The sequence below is a fragment of the Fulmarus glacialis genome, unplaced genomic scaffold (assembly GCF_000690835.1).
Source record: "Fulmarus glacialis isolate BGI_N327 unplaced genomic scaffold, ASM69083v1 scaffold18080, whole genome shotgun sequence".
Lineage (NCBI taxonomy): Eukaryota > Metazoa > Chordata > Aves > Procellariiformes > Procellariidae > Fulmarus > Fulmarus glacialis.
The window spans coordinates 30,267-31,480 of NW_009188522.1; the positions used below are offsets into that span (position 1 = coordinate 30,267).

At 62.0% G+C, this 1,214-nt stretch overlaps 1 protein-coding gene across 1 annotated transcript in view; it reads left to right on the plus strand.

The window, feature by feature from the left end:
- The window catches only part of LOC104077708 (histone acetyltransferase p300-like), a gene marked incomplete at its 3' end in the record, with an annotated part of 31,388 nt that extends 30,174 nt beyond the window's left edge, over positions 1 to 1,214 (plus strand). Inside the window, 1 exon segment of the mRNA XM_009579027.1 lies at positions 1 to 1,214. This exon segment is cut by the window's left edge and continues 29 nt beyond it. Coding sequence (XP_009577322.1) covers positions 1 to 1,214 — 1,214 coding nt within the window.

The window sequence follows — 1,214 nt, forward strand, 5'->3', positions numbered from 1 at the left end:
TCAGTTGCAGCCGGGAATGCAGAGGCCATCCATGATGTCAGTAGCCCAGCCAGGTCAGCCGATGAATATGGCACCTCAGCCAGGGATGGGTCAGGTACCTGGCGCTGCTCAGCCCAAACAACCACCTCTGCCCCAGGCGGCCTTACAGAACCTACTGCGGACTCTCAGGTCTCCCAGCTCACCCATGCAGCAGCAGCAGGTGCTTAACATCCTTCACTCCAATCCTCAGCTGCTGGCTGCTTTCATCAAGCAGCGGGCTGCCAAATATGCGGGGTCCCAGAACCCCCAGGGGATGACGGGTCAGCCCGGCATCCCCCAGGGTCAGCCAGGTCTCCAGCCGCAGCAGGCCATGCAAGGGCAGCAAGGAGGGGTGCACCCCAACCCAGCCATGCAGAACATGAACCCCATGCAAGCAGGGGTGCAGAGGCCCAGCATGCCCCAGCAGCAGCCGCAGCAGCAGCCGCAGCAGGCCATGGCTGGGATGAATCCTCAGGCGCAGCAGATGAATATGAATCACTCGGGGATGGCTCCCCAGTTCCGAGACCTCCTGATGAGACGGCACCAGATGATTGAGCAGCAGCGCCACCAGCAGCAACAGCAGCAGCAGGGAGCAGGACCAGCACTGGGGCCGGGGATGGCCAACCACAACCAGTTTCAGCAGCCCCAGGGCGTCGGGTATCCCCAACAGCAGCAGCAGCAGCAACAGCAGCAGCGAATGCAGCATCACATGCAGCAGATGCAGCAAGGAAACATGGGACAAATAAGCCAGCTTCCACAGGCAATGAGTGCAGAGACAGGAGCCAGTTTGCAGCAGGCTTTCCAGCAGAGGCTACTTCAGCAGCAGATGGGGTCCCCAGCTCAGCCCAATCCTATGAGCCCCCAACAGCACATGCTCCCCAATCAGGCCCAGTCCCCGCACCTACAGGGCCAGCAGCTCCCTTCATCGCTCACCAATCAAGTGCGTTCTCCGCAGCCCGTACCCTCACCGCGGCCCCAGTCCCAGCCCCCCCATTCCAGCCCGTCCCCCCGGATGCAGCCTCAGCCTTCTCCACACCACGTCTCCCCGCAGACCAGCTCCCCACATCCAGGACTGGTAGCTGCCCAGGCTAACCCCATGGATCAAGGGCACTTTGCCAGCCCGGACCAGAGTGCAATGCTTTCCCAGCTTGCTAGCAATCCCGGCATGGCAGGCCTCCATGGTACAAACGCCACGG